Source organism: Thalassophryne amazonica, chromosome 10 (assembly GCF_902500255.1).
Source record: "Thalassophryne amazonica chromosome 10, fThaAma1.1, whole genome shotgun sequence".
NCBI classification, from domain to species: Eukaryota; Metazoa; Chordata; class Actinopteri; order Batrachoidiformes; family Batrachoididae; genus Thalassophryne; species Thalassophryne amazonica.
In genome coordinates, this window is record NC_047112.1 from 82,674,373 (window position 1) to 82,693,803 (window position 19,431).

Consider the following 19,431-nt stretch of genomic DNA (forward strand, 5'->3'; position numbering starts at 1 on the left):
GAAAAAAGGAACACCCTCAGAGGTGTAGTCCAGCACCAACAATCCCAACACCCTACATTAGCCTGCCAACTCCCACCCCAGCAACCTTGGTGCTTAGGAGCAATGTATGGAGATGGAGAAGACAAACCACAACGGTGTACAAAGGGAACGATCTTACAACGAGGCATGAGACAATGCGTCGGCCAGAACATTGAGCTCCTTCTTTAACCTCTTAACTTTAATAGGCTGAACTTGACCCTGCCCAACAACTTTACCCAGATCAGTTACTGTAGCCTTAGCAAAATCACATTTACCAAATTCAAAGTGAGACTCCCATGGGCTAAACGATCAAACAGTGCCTGCAACTGCTTTAGGCAACTGTCCCAAGTGTCACTGTACACCACTACAACATCTAGACGGCGCAACCTTTGAGACCATTTACTACACCATTCATCAACCTTTGAAATGTTGCTGGAGCATTTCTTAGGCCAAAACCCATAACTGTATAGGAAAACAAACAAGAAGGAGTGATGAACGCAGATATTTCCTGTGCTCTTTGGGTTAAAGGCACTTGCCAATACTCTTTAAGAAGATCAAGCTTACTCACAAATCGTACACTTCCCACCCAGTTGACACAGTCCTCTGCGCGGGTCAGTGGAAATGAATCAGGTTTTGTTACTGCATTAACTTTACGAAAGACTTGTCAGACCTCTGCACAATGAAACAGGGAGAGGCCCAGCTAGAAGCAGAGGGAACAGCCAGATTATCATCAAGCATATATTCCACCTCCTTATCAATGACCTTCTGCTTTTCACCTGAGACACGGAAAAATCTTTGCTGGATTGGTGTTGAATCATCCACATCTGTATCATGTTCATTCAGATTAGTCCGAGTCAGTGTATCCCCAAACAAAGATGGGTAATCCTTAATTAACTCTGCCACTTGTACAGCTCTTTTACTAGGCAAATTGTCAAATAAGGATTCCAACTCTTCCAAAGTTTCAGAATTTTTCAAATGACCATAAAGTACAGCTTCATCTGGCATATGTACTCCCCCCCATGAAAAGTTGACTGAGGTACTCCACAGACAGTCAAAACTGCACCCCAACTGCAGAATTACATTGACACTGTAAAGACACTCTGACAAAATGGCATTTCAGGAGGTTAATATGGCAAAGCTGGTGACTTTTTTCCTGTCTGGAGTTGCAGTAAGATAGTTAAGATCTGAAAGCCGTTTCACAGTGGTATAAGGACCATGAAATTTTGCTTGGAATGGAGACCCAACAATTGGCCAAAACTTGATCCCCCTCACTGAACTGTCGCTTCTCAGAATGTCTGTCATGCAAAGTTTTCATTTTGTGCTGAGTGTTTGCCACTTTCTTTTTAGCCAATTGTGCTGCCATGATGGCAAAAACTATTTACATAGTCCAACATATTAGCGGGAGGTTCATCTGAATCCGACTTATCATGAAGTACTGCCAACGAACTCTGTACTTTATGACCAAAGACCAAATTATTTGGACTGAAACCAGTACTCTCCTGACAAACTTCTCTTGCTGCTAGAAGAAACCATGGCAGACCATCTTCCCAATCCCCACACAACTCTGTACAATAAGAGCACAGTGAGTTCAGTGTCTGATGAAACCTCTCCAGAGCTCCTTGGCTCTGTGTGTGATATGCTGAGGCCTGATTGTGCTTAATGTTAATTTATTTTAGGACTTGGGCAAAGAGGTGTGAAGAAAAATTTCAGCCCTGGTCACTTTGGATGATTTTAGGAATACCAAATATGGCCATAAACTCAGTTAATGCCTTAACAATAGACTTTGCAGTAATATTGCGTAATGCATAAGCAGCAGGGTAACAAGTAACCAAACACATAACAGTTAACAGATACTGAGAACCAGATTTTGATTTAGGCAAAGGCCCAACACAATCAATAATCAAACGTTCGAAAGGATTTTCACTTACAGGTATCGGATGAAGTGGCGCTGGCCTGATAGACTGGTTTGGTTTACCTGTTACTTGACATATATGGCAAGTCTTGATATAAGATGCAATGTCACGCTTTAAACAAGGCCATAAAAAATAATGGAGAATATGATTGTTTTGTTAACTCCTAAATGGCCTGTTTGATTTAGATAACACTTGATCTCTGAATTTAGTAGGAACCACAATTTGAAGAGATCAATTTCTTGAGTAATCCATTTTCTAACCAGTACCTCATCCCAAAGAAAATACCCAGATGCTGAACTTTTTGCCTCAAGTTCAAAATCAGAATGATCATTAGCAGTGTCAGAATTAGCCTTACAATTATCCACAAGCCATAAACACCTCTGGAAAGTCCCGCTCAAAGTCGTCTGGTTAATTGGTTTGAGCTGAAATTTAACAGGACAATCAGAAGGCCAAACTATATCACCAGCCAAATCATTACCCAAAATGACATCCACACCATCTAGTGAACATCTCCTTCAACAAGACCACAAGTCAGAAAAACTTGCAAAGGCGCACTCAATGGGACCAAACTAACACTTTAACAATAACACCGTCACCTGTATCAGTGTCCTCTGAAAATGGCAAAACCGAAGCGCGAATGAAGGAATCAGTTGCTCCAGTATCCCTCAAAATCCTCACTGGCACTTTACAAACATTACCACAAAGTGACACAAAACCATCTGAAACAAATGCCTCCAAACCAGAACAGTTCTTAGACTTAGTACTTGAAACTGTGGAGTCTTCCCTTTGGGCTATAAATGCAGCAGGTTTAACATCTGTAGGAAAACCACCAACTTTTCTTCTCAAAACAGGACATTCACTCTTATAAACTCGCAATAATTACAAAACTGATCAGAATGCATGGATGTAGAAAAACGACCTGGCCTAGCAGGCTCAGACTTAGCAAACTTTGAATGACTCACAGTTTTAGCAGAGGAAAAATCAGAGAGTGCATCTCCTACTTTTCCCTTTATGAGCCAAAATGTACTCATCAGCAATAGTAGCTCTCTCAGATACAGTAGCTTTTCCCCTCTCAATTATGTGAGTAGCAACTTCAGGTGGAACACAGTCAATAAACTGCTCAAGTACAATTAGGTCACAAAGCTCTTAATAAGTAGTGATATCTAAAGCAGAACACCACCCACTAAAATGTTTGCACAGATCTTTAGCTGACTCAACATTGGACTGCCTTTCACACATCCTCCAGGACCTAAAATGCTGTCTATAGGCTTCTGGAACCAACTCATAAGCTTTTAACACAGCTTCCTTGACAGTTTTGTACACCCAGCTCTCACATTCACTCAAAGCTGAATATGCAGCTTGAGTTTCTGTGTAGGCTCTCAGTTGTCCAGGTGGTTTCCATAGTAGAGAAGCTTGAATCTTTGACTGGACTGGGTTGCTTGACGTGAGGACGTTTCGCTTCAAATCGCAGAAGCTTCCTCAGCTAAAATTCTTGCTCTGGTGGTCTAACTTCTGTCTTGACTCTTGTAGAGAAGAATAATCAAGAAGTCACAAAAGCTGGAGTTTTAAACCTAACCAGACCCCTCCTACCGAGAGGCAGACTGCTATATGTTAGTGACTAAACAATAGCGCTAATTAGCACCTATTGTGCTCTAGTTAGCACCCTCCTAATGACAGGGCAGCTGTCCCTCTCCTGATGGCTCCCTTGACAACTCTGCTGATGACGTGAATGACTCATTACCATGAACAAAAGACTGAAACTGCTTTGACCTGAGTACCCCATTGTGAACAGGGGATAAAGCGTGCCTCAGACCCCCTCCCCGGTTAAGGCTGGGTTTCAAACATTTCACAAAGAATGCCTCCTTGACCCCTCTCTCAAACCATTTCTTCTCTCTGGCTAATATTTTAACTTCCTTGTCCTCAAACGTGTGGTTAGTGTCTTTAAGGTGGAGATGAACTGCAGACTGAAGATTACAAACAGAGTAATGTAGTGTATTCTATCAGATGTCAGGAAAACTGTAACAAACACTACATAGGTGAGACTAAGCAACCTTTACACAAAAGGATATACCAGCACTGCAGAGAGGGTGCCAGTGGACCTCAGTCTGCAGTTCATCTCCACCTTAAAGACACTAACCACACGTTTGAGGACAAGGAAGTTAAAATATTATTGGTTTGAGAGAGGGGTCAAGGAGGCATTCTTTGTGAAATGTTTGAAACCCAGCCTTAACCGGGGAGGGGGTCTGAGACATGCTTTATCCCCTGTTTACAATGTGGTACTCAGGTCAAAGCAGTTTTAGTCTTTTGTTCATGGTAATGAGTCATTCACATCATCAGCAGAGTCGTCAAGGGAGCCATCAGGAGAGGGACAGCTGCCCTGTCATTAGGAGGGTGCTAACTAGAGCACAATAGGTGCTAATTAGAGCTATTGTTTAGTCACTAACCTATAGCAGTCTGCCTCTCGGTAGGAGGGGTCTGGTTAGGTTTAAAACTCCAGCTTTTGTGACTTCTTGATTATTCTTCTCTACAAGAGTCAAGACAGAAGTCAGACCACCAGAGCAAAAATTTTAGCTGAGGAAGCTTCTGCGATTTGAAGCGAAACGTCCTCACGTCAAGCAACCCAGTCCAGTCGAAGATTCAAGCTTCTCTACTATGCAGCTTGAGCCTTACCTGTAAAGACAGACTGCAACATAACAACCTGATCAGCCTCAGGCCAGCCCCTTGAGTTAGCTACTCTCTCAAAAAGTGCAAAAAAATGTATCCGGATCACTCTCCTCAAACCTAGGAGCAAGACGCAAATTGGACACCAAATCAAACTCCCTTCATGGACTCAAATTTTCAGAAGCCCTGCTCCAACTGAGGTCTCTCCTTGTCAAGTGCCAATTTTTCCCCTCTTCAATTGTAACATAAGCAATTCTCTTTTTTGTTCAAACGTTAAAGCAGAATTAACCTCATCTGCAGCTACATCACCTTTGTCTGGCAATACGCCCTTCTCCATCAATGCTGCCTTCAAATTCCCTTTAACATGATCCAAATTCTTCCTTAAACCTCCTACATCCACTTTATAAAACTCTCCAGTGGAAGCCAACTGCTGTTTAGTCCACAAAATCTCCCACTACTTTGTCCATCGTCCAACACAAATTAGAAAAAAGTTCTACCTGAAAACACAGAAGCTTAGATTTTCAATGTTACACCAAAATAAGAGAGGATCTTCACTATTCTTCCACCAACAAAAATCCCTATACTAGCTCTTCCCTAGTCTTCAGGGAGCGTGGTGGTGGGACTTACAGCAGCAATGACGGCCCTGAACACTCCTCAAGCCGATGAAGGAAGAAAGGTGTGGGATGCTGCAGCCCGCACTTGTTTCGGTCCCTAAAAAAAAACCCCAGCAGTCACTCTCCTTATGAGAAAGCCGCCTAAAGCCTGGTTCACAGGGCAAGATAATTAGGCCAATATCAGACCTGATCTTCCCCTTCCGACAATCTAAAGAACACCCTGACAATCGTGATGATGCTAAAGATAATCTTATCAGATATTCCTACCATGTGTGGTGTGTTAAGAGTGCTCTGATCTGCTCAGAAGGACATCAGGAGCACTCCAATTACAAATCAGGGGTATTCAACATGTTAGATTTTTTTTGGCCCGATATTGCAGTGTGTGGTGTCTTCCGACCACAAACGAGCACGCAGCCTGCTGAATGTGACGTGCAGCCAATCAAAAAATGAGGTGATGGACGCACGGAATGAAACCTAAAATCAAAACAGCTGTTATGGTGCACCAGAAGTCCCGTGGTCGCCATGTCCCCACTCCTTTTAAAGAACATCTTTTTCTTTTTGTATCGGTTTTTTCCTCTGTTGTAAATAGTCCACAAATTATCTCCGTTTGTTTACTCTGAAGTCACGTTTAATCTCGAGAGATTTTGCGAGATTTCCTGTCTGACCTGGGAATGTTTGTGTGTGTGTGAAATCTGTTCGTGTGTGATGTTGTTGTCCTTACCGTGTGGCTGCACACCACACACTGTACGGCTAACACTGTTAGGTCTATGATTTTTTATCTCCATGTGTGTGGTCTCTCAGGTTTTGGAAACCTACAGACAATTTTAAAATCCTGCTGTGTGAACCAGGCTTGAGGCCTACAAGGAAAATCATCACTTTTTCACAAAAGTGCACATTACAAACCATGCATTTACCTTTGTGGTTTAAAAAAAAAAAACAACTACTGACTAATACAATGAACAAAACAATTTCTCCTCCAACTGCTCAGCTCTTTGTGTCTCCCCAAGAGTGCGAAGCAAACCATATATGACAAATGACGTCAGAGGGTCTACCCAGCCACACGTCAATCAAGTGTGGGAAAAGTTTCATTCAGAAATACAATGCCACGCAACTATCAGCACGCTCAACAAAGTCCAATTACAACATCAAAAGACATACACTTTACCAAGGTCGCCAAACAGATTCTTACCTTAATAAGCCATCTCACGCCCGCCACACGTACATGAACGCTTATTTAAACCGAGGACAAGCCCCCATTTTGTTACAACCTGGCTCAAAAGGTCACAACAAAAGAGGGTAGACCAAAACAAACCAAACCAGACCAAACGTTTTAACAATATTTATTAGGAAAAAAGGATAAAAAAGATAAAAGAATGTCTGGCGTTGACTGCAGGGCTTGTTAGAATGGCCTACGTGCTCACAGAAACTGCGGTGGTGGACCGCGAGCGTGGCCTGGAGCTGGAACTCCAATGCAGAGCGGGCATAGACCTCCAACTCGAGCAGCTCCTACTCCACACAGCTTTTATAAGCACCTGTGCAAAAAGTGAAAGGAGGAGGAACACCAGGGATGGCACAAAAGCCCCCCTACATAACCCCCCACATGGGATGGTGCCGTGACAACTGTGAAAGCCACGCTGTCAGTGTTCCTTACGACTGAGTTTAACTTGACAACACTGAGGGAGCCTTAGCTAAAATCTGTTTTTGATAACACCAACAAATTTCCCACTATTTGTACAACATTTCAATAAGTTCATAAGCTGAATAAAATATTATATTTTCCTACGATTTGTACAACATTTCATTAATGTTATATTTGCTGTGAGTTCAAGTTTAAATAAAATGTTCAGGAGGTGGGATACTGATTTGCTGTTTCAAATATTATGTAACCTTTATTTAACCATGTTAGTCCCTTTGAGATTGAGATCTCTTTTGCAATTTTGTCTGACTCTTCCAATAACCTGTTTAATATGAATCCTTTTATTTTCATATAATTGATAATAAAACGGGCAGCATGGTAGCTTAGAGGTTAGCACTGTTGCCTCACAGCAAGAAGGTCATGGGTTTCATTCCCACCTGTGGCCTTTTTGTGTGGAGTTTGCGTGTTCTCCCCGTGTTTGCATGGGTTCTCTCCAGGTGCTCTAGCTTCCTCCCACATCCAAAGACATGCAGGTTAGGTAAACTGGAAACTTTAAATTGTCTGTAGGTGTGGATGTGTTTGTTTGTCTATATGTGGCCCCGCGATAGACTGGCTAACCCTTCCATTCAAAAGCTAATGAGATGTTCTGGTCTGTATGTGTTTAGGTATTCCACCTGCCAGTGGTACGGGCACCCTTCAGATGTACCTGCTGGACATAAATGACAATGCACCACACGTTTTCCCCCCTGAGGTTGAAATGTGTGAAAAGCCTGATCCTAACGCCATCAACATTACGGCCAGTGACCCCGACTTGACCCCGAATGCCGGACCCTTTGCTTTTGAGCTGGCCACTCGTCCATCAGACATACGTCGCAACTGGACACTTAATCGTGTCAGCGGTCAGTATTGGATATTATATCTTATCACTTTGCTGTGTTGTATTATTCATTTTTGCATGGGTTTCTTATGCCTCTGCTTTAAAAGAATGCTATAGTAAAGTACGGTTTGAGTGAACGTGTTCTTCAGTTTACCACACAGGGTGTGAACTCTAATGTTACTTAACCATAGCTCTATTTCCTTCAAATACAACTCACACATCAATAGCTATGATGCTTCAAAGGTTTGGAATTGGTGCTATTGTTTTTATTGGTAAAGGAAATCATAAAAATGTACAATATGCGCATCCACAAGTGGGTAGCAAATCATATATCATACTATTTCCTCCCATGGTAACAATGTAGGTTTTGGTCAACAAAATATAGAGATGGTGAGGGTTTTTTTCCCACATAATGGAAATAGCATGGTTTTACTTTGCAACCTCACATCACAAGCACCATATCTCGAAGGTTCACGTTAGTGGGTTGCAACAGCGGATAACATGGCTACATACTCATATTCCCTGTGCTGGTAATAGCATAGGACTTGGACATCAGAAAAGTAGATCAAATCAAATCAAATTGATTTTATTTATATAGCGCCAAATCACAACAAACAGTTGCCCCAAGGCGCTTTATATTATAAGGCAAAGCCATAGAATAATTACGGAAAAACCCCAACGGTCAAAATGACCCCCTGTGAGCAAGCACTTGGCGACAGTTGGAAGGAAAAACTCCCTTTTAACAGGAAGAAACCTCCAGTAGAACCAGGCTCAGGGAGGTGCAGTCTTCTGCTGGGACTGGTTGGGGCTGAGGGAGAGAGCCAGGAAAAAGACATGCTGTGGAAGAGAGCAGAGATCAATCACTAATGATTAAATGCAGAGTGGTGCATACAGAGCAAAAAGAGAAAGAAACACTCAGTGCATCATGTAACCCCCCAGCAGTCTAAGTCTATAGCAGCATAACTAAGGGATGGTTCAGGGTCACCTGATCCAGCCCTAACTATAAGCTTTAGCAAAAAGGAAAGTTTTAAGCCTAATTTTAAAAGTAGAGAGGGTGTCTGTCTCACTGATCCGAATTGGGAGCTGGTTCCAGAGGAGAAGAGCCTGAAAGCTGAAGGCTCTGCCTCCCATTCTACTCTTACAAACCCTAGGAACTACAAGTAAGCCTGCAGTCTGAGAGCGAAGCGCTCTATTGGGGTGATATGGTACTATGAGGTCCCTAAGATAAGATGGGACCTGATTATTCAAAACCTTATAAGTAAGAAGAAGAATTTTAAATTCTATTCTGGAATTAACAGGAAGCCAATGAAGAGAGGCCAATATGGGTGAAATATGCTCTCTCCTTCTAGTCCCTGTCAGTACTCTAGCTGCAGCATTTTGAATTAACTGAAGGCTTTTCAGGGAACTTTTAGGACAACCTGATAATAATGAATTACGAGGTCTGTCAATAAAGTATAGGTCCTTTTTATTTTTTTCAAAAACTGTATGGATTTCATTCATATGTTTTTACGTCAGACATGCTTGAACCCTAGTGCACATGCGTGAGTTTTTCCACGCCTGTCGGTGACGTCATTCGCCTGTGAGCACTCTTTGTGGGAGGAGTCCTCCAGCCCCTCGTCGGAATTCCTTTGTCTGAGAAGTTGCTGAGAGACTGGCACTTTGTTTGATCAAAATTTTTTCTAAACCTGTGAGGCACATCAAAGTGGACACGGTTCGAAAAATTAAACTGGTTTTCGGTGAAAATTTTAACGGCTGATGAGAGATTTTGAGGTGATACTGTCGCTTTAAGGACTTCCCACGGTGCGAGACGTCGCGCAGCGCTCTCAGGCGCCATGGTCAGCCTGTTTCAAGCTGAAAACCTCCACATTTCAGGCTCTAATGATCCAGGACGTCGTGAGAGAACAGAGAAGTTTCAGAAGAAGTCGGTTTCAGCATTTTATCCGGATATTCCACTGTTAAAGGAGATTTTTTTAATGAAAGACGTGCGGACAGATTGCAGCGTCGGCTCGCAGCCGCTGCGACGCTCCGCCACAGGAAAAACACCTCTGTTGGAAGCCTTAAGGACAAGTTGGAACATGTCCAGCTGTTAAACAATTTCTCATATACTCACTCCACTGAAAGACATCAAAAGCCGCCTGGAGTTTACAAATGGTTATCAACATGGAGGTGTTTTTCCTGTGCCGCCGCACCGCGCCACGTGCGTCCCAACGCGCGGACTTGTCCGCACGTCTTTCATTAAAAAAAATCTCCTTTAACAGTGGAATATCCGGATAAAATGCTGAAACCGACTTCTTCTGAAACTTCTCTGTTCTCTCACGACGTCCTGGATCAATAGAGCCTGAAATGTGGAGGTTTTCAGCTTGAAACAGGCTGACCACGGCACCTGAGAGCGCTGCGCGACGTCTCGCACCGTGGGAAGTCCTTAAAGTGACAGTATCACCTCAAAATCTCTCATCAGCCGTTAAGATTTTCACCGAAAACCAGCTAAATTTTTCGAACCGTGTCCACTTCGATGTGTCTTACAGGTTTAGAAAAAATTTTGATCAAACAAAGCGCCAGTCTCTCAGCAACTTCTCAGACAAAGGAATTCCGACGAGGGGCTGGACGACTCCTCCCGCAAGGAGTGCTCACAGGCGAATGACGTCACCGACAGGCGTGGAAAAACTCACGCATGCGCACAAGGGTTCAAGCATGTCTGACATAAAAACATATGAATGAAATCCATATAGTTTTTTAAAAAATAAAAAGGACCTATACTTTATTGACAGCCCTCGTACAATAGTCCAGCCTAGAGGAAATAAATGCATGAATTAGTTTTTCAGCATCACTCTGAGACAAGACCTTTCTAATTTTAGAGATATTGCGCAAATGCAAAAAAGCAGTCCTACATATTTGTTTAATATGCGCATTGAATGACATATCCTGATCAAAAATGACTCCAAGATTTCTCACAGTATTACTAGAGGTGAGGGTAATGCCATCCAGAGTAAGGATCTGGTTAGACACCATGTTTCTAAGATTTGTGGGGCCAAGTACAATAACTTCAGTTTTATCTGAGTTTAAAAGCAGGAAATTAGAGGTCATCCATATCTTTATGTCTGTAAGACATTCCTGCAGTTTAGCTAATTGGAGTGTGTCCTCTAGCTTCATGGATAGATAAAGCTGAGTATCATCTGCGTAACAATGAAAATTTAAGCAATGCTGTCTAATAATACTGCCTAAGGGAAGCATGTATAAAGTGAATAAAATTGGTCCTAGCAGAGAACCTTGTAGAACTCCATAATTAACCTTAGTCTGTAAAGAAGATTCCGCATTTACATGAACAAATTGTAATCTATTAGATAAATATGATTCAAACCACTGCAGCACAGTGCCTTTAATACCTATGGCATGCTCTAATCTCTGTAATAAAATTTTATGGTCAACAGTATCAAAAGCAGCACTGAGGTCTAATAGAACAAGCACAGAGATGAGTCCACTGTCTGAGGCCAAAAGAAGATCATTTGTAACCTTCACTAATGCTGTTTCTGTACTATGATGAATTCTAAACCCTGACTGAAACTCTTCAAATAGACCATTCCTCTGCAGATGATCAGTTAGCTGTTTTACAACTACCCTTTCAAGAATTTTTGAGAGAAAAGGAAGGTTGGAGATTGGCCTATAATTAGCTAAGATAGCTGGGTCAAGTGATGGCTTTTTAAGTAATGGTTTAATTACTGCCACCTTAAAAGCCTGTGGTACATAGCCAACTAATAAAGACAGATTGATCATATTTAAGATCGAAGCATTAATTAATGGTAGGGCTTCCTTGAGCAGCCTGGTAGGAATGGGGTCTAATAGACATGTTGATGGTTTGGAGGAAGTAACTAATGAAAATAACTCAGACAGAACAATTGGAGAGAAAGAGTCTAACCAAATACCGGTATCACTGAAAGCAGCCAAAGAGAACGATATGTCTTTGGGATGGTTATGAGTAATTTTTTCTCTAATAGTTAAAATTTTATTAGCAAAGAAAGTCATGAAGTCATTACTAGTTAAAGTTAAAGGAATACTCGGCTCAATAGAGCTCTGACTCTTTGTCAGTCTGGCTACAGTGCTGAAAAGAAACCTGGGGTTGTTCTTATTTTCTTCAATTAGTAATGAGTAGTAAGATGTCCTAGCTTTATGGAGGGCTTTTTTTATAGAGCAAAAGTCTCTTTTTCCAGGCTAAGTGAAGATCTTCTAAATTAGTGAGACGCCATTTCCTCTCCAACTTACGGGTTATCTGCTTTAAGCTGCGAGTTTGTGAGTTATACCACGGAGTCAGGCACTTCTGATTTAAGGCTCTCTTTTTCAGAGGAGCTACAGTGTCCAAAGTTGTCCTCAATGAGGATAAAAAACTATTGACGAGATAATCTATCTCACTCACAGAGTTTAGGAAGCTACTCTGCCCTGTGTTGGTATATGGTAAAATCTTATGTCCGTATGCTTTTCATGGACTACAGCTCTGCTTTTAATTCTCTTGTTCCAGTGCAGCTCATTCACAAATTGAAAACTCTTGGCTTATGTGATGCCATTTGCAAGTGGATTTTAAACTTTTTAACTGGTAGACCACAGAGGGTTAAAATTAACAACTGTTTTTCAAATGTACTTCTTGTGAATACAGGTTCTCCGCAAGGATGTATTCTAAGTCCTCTGCTCTACACTTTGTACACATATGATTGTGTTGCGTCTTTTCCCAATAATATGATCATCAAATATGCAGATGATACTACTATTATTGGTCTTGTTAATTCAGATGGTGATGACTCTATCGGTCAGAGGTTCAGTATGTAGTCCAGTGGAGTGAACAAAATCATTTAGTTCTTAATACTTCCAAAACAAATGAACTGATTATTGATTTTGGGAAAAGCAATGTTCACTTGCCTATTATTATTAACAACACAGAGGTACAGAGGGTTGACAGTGTGAAATTTCTTGGTGTGACCCTTTCTAATGATTTGAGCTGGCATGCTAACACTCAAGCTATTGCCAAAAAATCCAAACAGCGGCTCTATTTTCTACGTAAACTTAAGGAGTTTACTCTAAATAAGCACATTCTTTTAAATTTTTTATCACTGTGCTGTTGAAAGTCTCCTTATAAACTGTATCTCTGTATGGTTTGGAAATCTTACATGTAAAGAAAAAAAAGTTTTAAACAGAGTGGTGCGTTCTGCTCGCAGGGTAGTAGGCTGTGAGCTGCCAGCCCTGGAGGACATTTTTAAAAGCAGGCTTCTTTCGCGGGCATTACTGATCATTAATGACCCCACCCATCCTGCTAAGAATATATTTGAGCTTCTTCCTTCTGGGAGACGCTATCATTCTATTAAATGCACCACGTCTTGCCATGTAAACAGCTTCTTTCCACAAGCTGTGATGGCTTTGAACTGTGCACACTGACTGACAAGCACTTTACTATTTTTATTATCTCTTATTGCTCTTATTGCTTTTATTGCGGCAAGTGTTATCTATTTATTCATTTATTATTTATTATGTCTTTGTGTCCATGTTTTTAAAATGTATGTTTATGCACACTAAGCTCTTGCAATGTTTTTTCCAATGTAGTTTTACTGCAAATGGCAAATAAACTGAACTGAACTGAACTGAACTGATGGCATTGGAGAACATAAAGAAGGAATCATATCCTTAAACCTAGTTACAGAACTTTCTGAAAGACTTCTACTGTAATGAAACTTATTCCCCACTGCTGGGTAGTCCATCAGAGTAAATGTAAATGTTATTAAGAAATGATCAGACAGAAGGGGGTTTTCAGGGAATACTGTTAAGTCTTCAATTTCCATGCCATAAGTCAGAACAAGATCTAAGGTATGATTAAAGTGGTGGGTGGACTCATTTACATTTTGAGCAAAGCCAATCGAGTCTAACAATAGATAAAATGCAGTGTTGAGGCTGTCATTCTCAGCATCTATGTGGATGTTAAAATCACCCACTATAATTAGCTTATCTGAGCTAAGCACTAAGTCAGACAAAAGGTCTGAAAAATCACAGAGAAACTCACATTAACGACCAGGTGGACGATATATAACAACAAATAAAACTGGTTTTTGGGACTTCCAATTTGGATGGACAAGACTAAGAGACAAGCTTTCAAATGAATTAAAGCTCTGTCTGGGTTTTTGATTAATTAATAAGCTGGAATGGAAGATTGCTGCTAATCCTCCACCTCGGCCCGTGCTACGAGCGTTCTGGCAGTTAGTGTGACTCGGGGGTGTTGACTCATTTAAACTAACATATTCATCCTGCTGTAACCAGGTTTCTGTAAGGCAGAATAAATCAATATGTTGATCAATTATTATATCATTTACTAACAGGGACTTAGAAGAGAGAGATCTAATGTTTAATAGACCACATTTAACTGTTTTAGTCTGTGGTGCAGTTGAAGGTGCTATATTATTTTTTTCTTTTTGAATTTTTATGCTTAAATAGATTTTTGCTGGTTATTGGTGGTCTGGGAGCAGGCACCATCTCTACGGGGATGGGGTAATGAGGGGATGGCAGGGGGAGAGAAGCTGCAGAGAGGTGTGTAAGACTACAACAGATCAGCCAACTTGTATAGACAAAAGCTCAAAAACATTACAATAACATTAAGGTCTTTCATCTTGCAACTTACTAAATTAAAATGGGCACATAACAAGGATGAAATTATTAGTTTATGGTGAACTTTGATGCACAAGATGAATCCCAGAATCATCATTGTGATGGACATGTCTGTCTGTCTATGGTATCTTCATTGAATCTTTGTAGCTAAAATCAATGGACCATCCTCCAGTGTAGGTCATGTCAAGGTCATAGCTCTAAGTTCAGGGACAATTGAGAGGTCATCGTATAAAATACATGAATGATGATCATGTTTCAGGAATGAGATGTGATGTTAAAATGTGTGGTTTTGTTTGTTTTTTTTTACATGTACTTCCGTTCTTCTTTCCAGACAGTTTTCTGGTGCAGGGTGATGATAATCACTGTTCAACTGGTTAGCATGGGTTTAAAAAAAAAACACATACTATTGGGCAAATTCAACAAGACGTTCTATACCGTGTATATAGTCTAGTTCCATTGGCAACTTCATGTATGTAGTAGATTTACAATTATCACTGTCGTTGTTACAGTAAACTACCCTGATGACACTTAAATCATCACCCATTCAGTGATTACTCAGTCGCCATTTCTCATATACATACACATAGTTTATTTTCAATAAACACAAAATACTTAAGTGGAACTGTAGCTTTTTCCCACCTTACTGTTACTGTAAATTTACTTGGATAAAAGTACAACCCCAATTCCAATGAAGTTGGGATGTTGTGTAAAATGTAAATAAAAACAGAATACAATGATTTGCAAATCCTCTTCAACCTATATTCAACTGAATACACCACAAAGACAAGATATTTAATGCTCAAACTGATAAACTTTATTGTTTTTGTGCAAATATTTGCTCATTTTGAAATGGATGGCTGCAACACATTTAAAAAAGTTGGGACGGGGCAGCAAAAGACTGGGAAAGTTGATAAATGCTCAAAGAACACCTAACTGGAAACAGGTGAGTGTCATGATTGGGTGTAAAAGGAGGATCCGCAAAGGCTCAGCCATTCACAAGCAAAGATGGGGCGAGGATTACCACTTTGTGAACAACTGTGTGAAAAAATAGTCTAACAGCTTAAGAACAATGTTTCTCAATGTTCAATTGCAAGGAAGTTAGGGATTCCATCATCTACAGTCCATAATATAATCAGAAGATTCAGAGAACCTGGAGAACTTTCTACATGTAAGAGGCAAAGCCGAAAACCAACATTGAATGCCTGTGACCTTCGATCCCTCAGGCGGCACTGCATTAAAAACCAACATCATTGTGTAAAGGATCTTACCGCGTGGGCTCAGGAACACTTCAGAAAACCATTGTCAGTTAACACAGTTCGCCGCTACATCTACAAGTGCAAGTTAAAACTATACCATGCAAAACGAAAGCCAAACATCAACAACAGAAATGCCGCCACCTTCTCTGGGCCTGAGCTCATTTGAAATGGACAGACGGAAAGTGGAAAAGTGAGCTGTGGTCTGATGAGTCCACATTTCAAATTGTTTTTGGAAATCATGGATGTTGTTTCCTCCAGATAAAAGAGGAAGAAGACCATCCAGCATTTGTGATGTTAGTCCCCAAGGCATGGGCAACTTACACATCTGTGATGATACCATCAATGCTGAAAGGTACATCCAGGTTTTGGAAAAGCACATGCTGCCATTCAAGCAACGTCTTTTTCAGGGACGTCCCTGCTTATTTCAGCAAGATAATGCCAAGCCACATTCTCCACATGTTACAACAGCGTGGCTTCGTAGTAAAAGAGTGCAGGTACTAGACTGGCCTGCCTGCAGTCCAGACCTGTTGCCATTATGAAACGCAAAATACGACAATGGAGACCCCGGACTGTTGAGCAACTGAAGTCGTACATCAAGTAAGAATGGGAAAGAATTCCATCTACAAATCTTCAAAAATTAATGTCTTCAGTTCCCAAATGCTTATTGAGTGTTGTTAGAAGGAAAGGTAACACAGTGGTAAACATACTACTGCTTTTTTGAAACGTGTTGCAGGCATCCATTTCAAAATGAGCCATTTTTTATCAGTTTGAACATTAAATATAACATTACACAATGTCCCAACTTCATTAGAATTGCGGTTGTACTTGCCAAATCCATGAATGCAATTATACAGAAAATAATGGAAATAATATTATTAATAAAAACAAATGAAGCAATTAAAAGTGAGTAAAGCACATCTCTCAAAAAGCTCTCTGTAAAAGCAGAATACCATGAGACAATATTGAAAAAAAAAAATGCTTCATGATAGCTACAGGTCTGTTGTTTAAGAACTGAGCAAACAGTTCAGCCAAGGAGCCCGAGCACACAGGACTAAAGCCAACATGTTTTATTATATATTTACTAGGTTCCCTGAATAAACATGTAGAGTATGATTTAATAACTAATGTTCTTCCAAATTATTCACAAATCCTTTGTTTTTTAAATTTCCTTGGTTGTTGAAACTGTTTCCAATGTTTTTTGTTTTTTTTTCCTATATATGTGCCTCAAGGAAAATCATGGCCTTTGGATTTTTAAACAGAAGGCATTTAGAAATAGACATTCCCCTTTTGCTTGCAGATTTCATTAGGTTAGAACCCACTGTCAGGTTTTATTTAAGAATATCTGTTGTAGTTGACAGCTTTGAAAATGCGTGTGCAGACAGACAGTAACCTCCCCCAGCAACATTTGCAGCAGATGCTCCACTTAAGCCCCTTGAAAACTGGTTGGCCTCCAGTGTGAAGGAATAGAATTGTATGAACTGAATGATGTTGTAGTTGAGAGGTCAGCAATTTTTTTTATGGAGCCAGATTCGCAAAGGGCCAATTAATCTGTGGCCCATCTATTTTTTTTTTTTTTTTGAAAAAAATGAAGGCAGTGCTTGCTGTCTATTATTAAATAAACAATGCATGTTCTAGTGCACATACCTACCCTGTGCTGAGGTTTTCTGTGAATAATGCTATTATCACTTATGTTTTCATTATTATTATTATTAGTAGTAGTAGTAGTAGTAGTAGTAGTATTTTGGCCCCTGTTTGTTTGTGAACAGCCCGGAGCCCACAATTTTTCAGATATCATTCTGAAATTTTTACAGAAGATTCATATCCTGATAGGCCAGAGCTGATTCAATTTTCAAGGTCTTTAACATCTTTAACATTTGAATGAATTTTCAAAAATGTTAAACTCTGCTAAAACAGATCACATTTCATTCATATTTGACAGTGTTATGTAGGATGGTATTCTTTATCGTCTGACAAAATTTGATCCGGATCTGATCCAGAGTACAGATTTTGAGGTCATTTGAATTTAACTTTGAAAACCCCATTTAATGTATATTTTACATTATATCTTAATCAACACAGTGGCACTCATAACCCATGCATGAGTGCAACCTAACTGTGGTCAATATGGAAACAGCTTCAAAATAGAAAATACTTGCTTTTTATAAATCCAGTATTAATTGGTGACCCTATAATTACATTCTAATGAGTGTTAATAATCCAGTATTTACAGATGTTCAAATTTGAATTCCATATTTTACTAAAGTCCCTGCATGTTTTACACAGGATGTCCTTCCTGCCACAGCTGCACAGTACATGGACAAATGTGGCATGGGCAGGGTTTGAACCAGGAACCTTCCACATTGAAAACAAGTACACTAACCACTTGGCCACCACCCATGCTCATTTTTTTTTTTTAAATCTTAGTAGGCTTTGGAAAAGCCTCAACATGTGCCCTGTATAATGTGAGCCTTAAATGAACAGATAGATATAGAAATGAGTCCATGCTGTTCAGTTTCTTAACTCAAAAACAATAAATGCTATAATGTTTAAAATCTCCAAACTGATCAAATTTAGAAATAATTAAAAAAAATTCCTCCGGTCTTGAGCCCACCCAATATCCCTTTGAATAGTCACATTGCAACTGTGTGTCTAGGTATCAGTGACACATTTTATATGTTAACCAGTTTTCCAAATGCTTCTGAATGTATGAATCTATACAGTAATTCTTGTCTTTGCTTTGCCCTTCTGTCTGCTGACAACTCCCTCTTGATATCTTTCTAGGTGACTATGCGCAGCTCCATCTCCGGATCAGCTCCCTGGCCAGTGGGATCTATGAGGTTCCCATCATGATTACAGACTCTGGCAACTTGCCCATGTCCAACACATCCTACCTGAGGGTGAAGGTTTGCCAGTGTGATCACCATGGAGACTGTGTGGACATGGAGCGAATCATTGCTGCTGGACTTGGCACTGGAGCCATCATTGCCATCCTCATCTGTATCATCATACTGCTAGGTGAGCCTGACTAATACAGCCTATTGCTAAAAGTAGCACAATTGGTTAGATTGCGCTGACATTGTGATGAGGAAGAGTTAATGCAGTGGATGAATTTCTTTGTGTAATGTACATATAGGCAATACAGAGTTGTACTCTACAATATCTCACAAAAAAAACCACCAAATTCATGTACATGATCCTGACCAGTGAACAGAAATACAGTAAAACCAGTCAGGAGAATTTCAGTGAAAGTTAATTATAAAGTGTCCAGTGTTGAAATTAACTCTGACCATAACTTTTTCAGTGTTAATATAGTGTAACAGTTTCATAGTTGATTTAAAACTAAACATTTACAACTGTCAGAATTCTTTAAAAGAATAGAGAATTACATGCTCAACTATGAAAAAACACTTGACACTTCACAAGGTTCTACACCATTAGTGTTAAAAAAAAAGTGTTTGGGAGAAAAGACACCCAGACAACTCTGAAGGCATTATAAGCTTCTGTTTCTGTGATTGGAGAAACTGTTAAAAACAGTTAGATCAAATATAGGTTTGAATCTTCCATGCGCCTTCTGGCAAATTTTATTTCTTTTTTCCACAGCTACTACTGTGCTGTAAGCTCATCCCTATCCTCAAAGAAAGTGGTTTTCTATGAGATTACACATTAATGATTTCATTTAATCATACAATTGACATCATATATATGTTTTATTTACAACCCCAATTCCAATGAAGTTGGAACATTGTGTAAAATGTAAATAAAAACAGAATACAATGATTTGCAAATCCTCTTCAACCTATATGCAATTGAATACACCACA

At 40.1% G+C, this 19,431-nt stretch overlaps 1 protein-coding gene across 2 annotated transcripts in view; it reads left to right on the top strand.

Moving 5' to 3' along the window:
- LOC117519059 (cadherin-2-like) overlaps window positions 1-19,431 on the top strand; it is a 294,157-nt gene that overhangs the window by 205,747 nt on the left and 68,979 nt on the right. For both annotated transcript variants that reach the window (XR_004563157.1, XM_034180364.1), the window contains exons 12-13: window positions 7,508-7,741; window positions 18,393-18,626. Coding sequence is in view for 1 of the 2 variants with exons in the window: in XM_034180364.1 (XP_034036255.1) it covers window positions 7,508-7,741; window positions 18,393-18,626 (468 nt within the window). In the remaining variant the exon portion in view is untranslated. The remainder of the gene's footprint in view (window positions 1-7,507; window positions 7,742-18,392; window positions 18,627-19,431) is intronic.